At 27.7% G+C, this 1,717-nt stretch overlaps 1 protein-coding gene across 2 annotated transcripts in view; it reads right to left on the bottom strand.

Annotated features, from left to right (window-relative positions):
• Positions 1 to 661: 661 nt before the first annotated feature.
• LOC100164577 (uncharacterized protein) overlaps positions 662 to 1,717 on the bottom strand; it is a 6,827-nt gene continuing 5,771 nt past the window's right edge. Inside the window, 1 exon segment of one of the 2 annotated variants that reach the window (NM_001246163.2) lies at positions 662 to 1,216. In NM_001246163.2, coding sequence (NP_001233092.1) covers positions 1,112 to 1,216 — 105 coding nt within the window. In that variant the 3' untranslated portion in view covers positions 662 to 1,111. 2 annotated transcript variants of the gene reach the window in all.

Raw genomic sequence — 1,717 nt, 5'->3', positions numbered from 1 at the left:
CAGAATTTTTGATTTGGGTACCCGTAGGTAGATTGCCATGCCCGGTCGGGGGATGGCGGCCTCTCTCTCCAAACAAATGTCTGCCAGGAGAGAAGTGCCGCCGAGATTCGAAACGGCGTCTGGCAATGGTGCGCATTGCAACCGACACCTAAACGCCTTAGTCCGCTCGGCCACTCCGTCCCCCCTTATAATTATAATAATACCTGAATAACATGATTGAAGATCATTTTTAGTTTTTTTTTTTATTAAAATAAACCATAATACCATAATATAATCATAATATCTAGGCTTTTTCTTTATCACACACTGTCTATTTATATAGACATTTATGACATACCTACCCACATAATTATATTTTATCAATTAATTATTCATAAATTATATTCCAACAGGCATTACTATAGCACGAAATAAGTATGAAATAACATTTTTATAATTTCCATTTTGTACCCGGCCGGGGGGCGCTGCTGAGTGCCTGCCCACTAATGTTATTTCTTCTGTCATTCACCATTAAATTATCAAATTTGCTTATTGTACTTAACATTGTATAGATTGTAATTTACAATATATATATCAAATATATAAAAAAAAAAAATAATTTCCATTCAAAAATCATCAGTCTAGAGTCTAGACTCTAGAATCATTAAAGATAAAGTCAAAGGAAGTAAAAAATCTATAAATATATTTTGTAATCACCGATAGGATAAAATGTTTGTGATAAATGATAATTAATTAGTATTAAAAATTATGAGCATTTTAAAACACAAAAAGGCGTATTATAGATAGTTACGGATTATACGTCATAGTCTAAGTTATAGTTACTATAGTACTGTAACTATAGTTAAGTACATAAATGTCATTATATTAGGTATATAATTAGTTAGAAATAAGAATAGGTATAGTGACTATATAGTGATGTATCTACTATTCTACTATGATAAAACTATTTTCAACTATACACATATTAATATATTATATAATATTTTCTTATATATAATAATTTATTGAGCTTCCTATTTAATAATGCATGTAATTATATTTTTTTTTGACAACGAATAATATATTTTATATTAGACTATTACATAATATTATATTGCTGTGTTTATGGCTTTTAATTAAAGGTCATAGGTGGTCGGTATATCATGATTTCATACTCAGTGACGGATACTTCTTCTCCGTTATATGGAATATAAAGTGTTCCATGACTGGGATGTATCTAAATATAAACAAACAATAAAACAATATCAAAATATTGATTTTAAATAAAAGGACCATAGGAAAAATACGTAGAATCTATAAGACAGTTCAGGCATTGATTAGATATAAAATATATATTTAATTATTTGTTTAGGTAAATCACTAGTCACTACTATTTAAATACAAATGACCATAGGCGCAAATCGCAGGGGTGCTAAGGGTGCTTACCACACTTAATTTTAATGTTAGCACCCCGAATCCTGTGATTATAACTTATAGTGCTACCACCTTAATATTTCCATAATACCTACCTAATTAAATTTATTAAAAATTCAAAAACAGATTTATTTAATTATTTGTATTAATAAATTAATAATATAATATATCAAGTTTACATCTGGATATATTAAACTGCTATGACATAATAAAATATAAATATATTATAATAAAATATCATAATTTATATTTTATTGTTGTTGTGAGATTATGATATAATAAGGAACCGGGAAATAATTGTTTA

Source organism: Acyrthosiphon pisum, chromosome A1 (genome assembly GCF_005508785.2).
Source record: "Acyrthosiphon pisum isolate AL4f chromosome A1, pea_aphid_22Mar2018_4r6ur, whole genome shotgun sequence".
NCBI lineage: Eukaryota > Metazoa > Arthropoda > Insecta > Hemiptera > Aphididae > Acyrthosiphon > Acyrthosiphon pisum.
The sequence above is the reverse complement of the archived record's forward strand: the minus strand, read 5'-3'. Positions and strand labels throughout refer to the sequence as shown.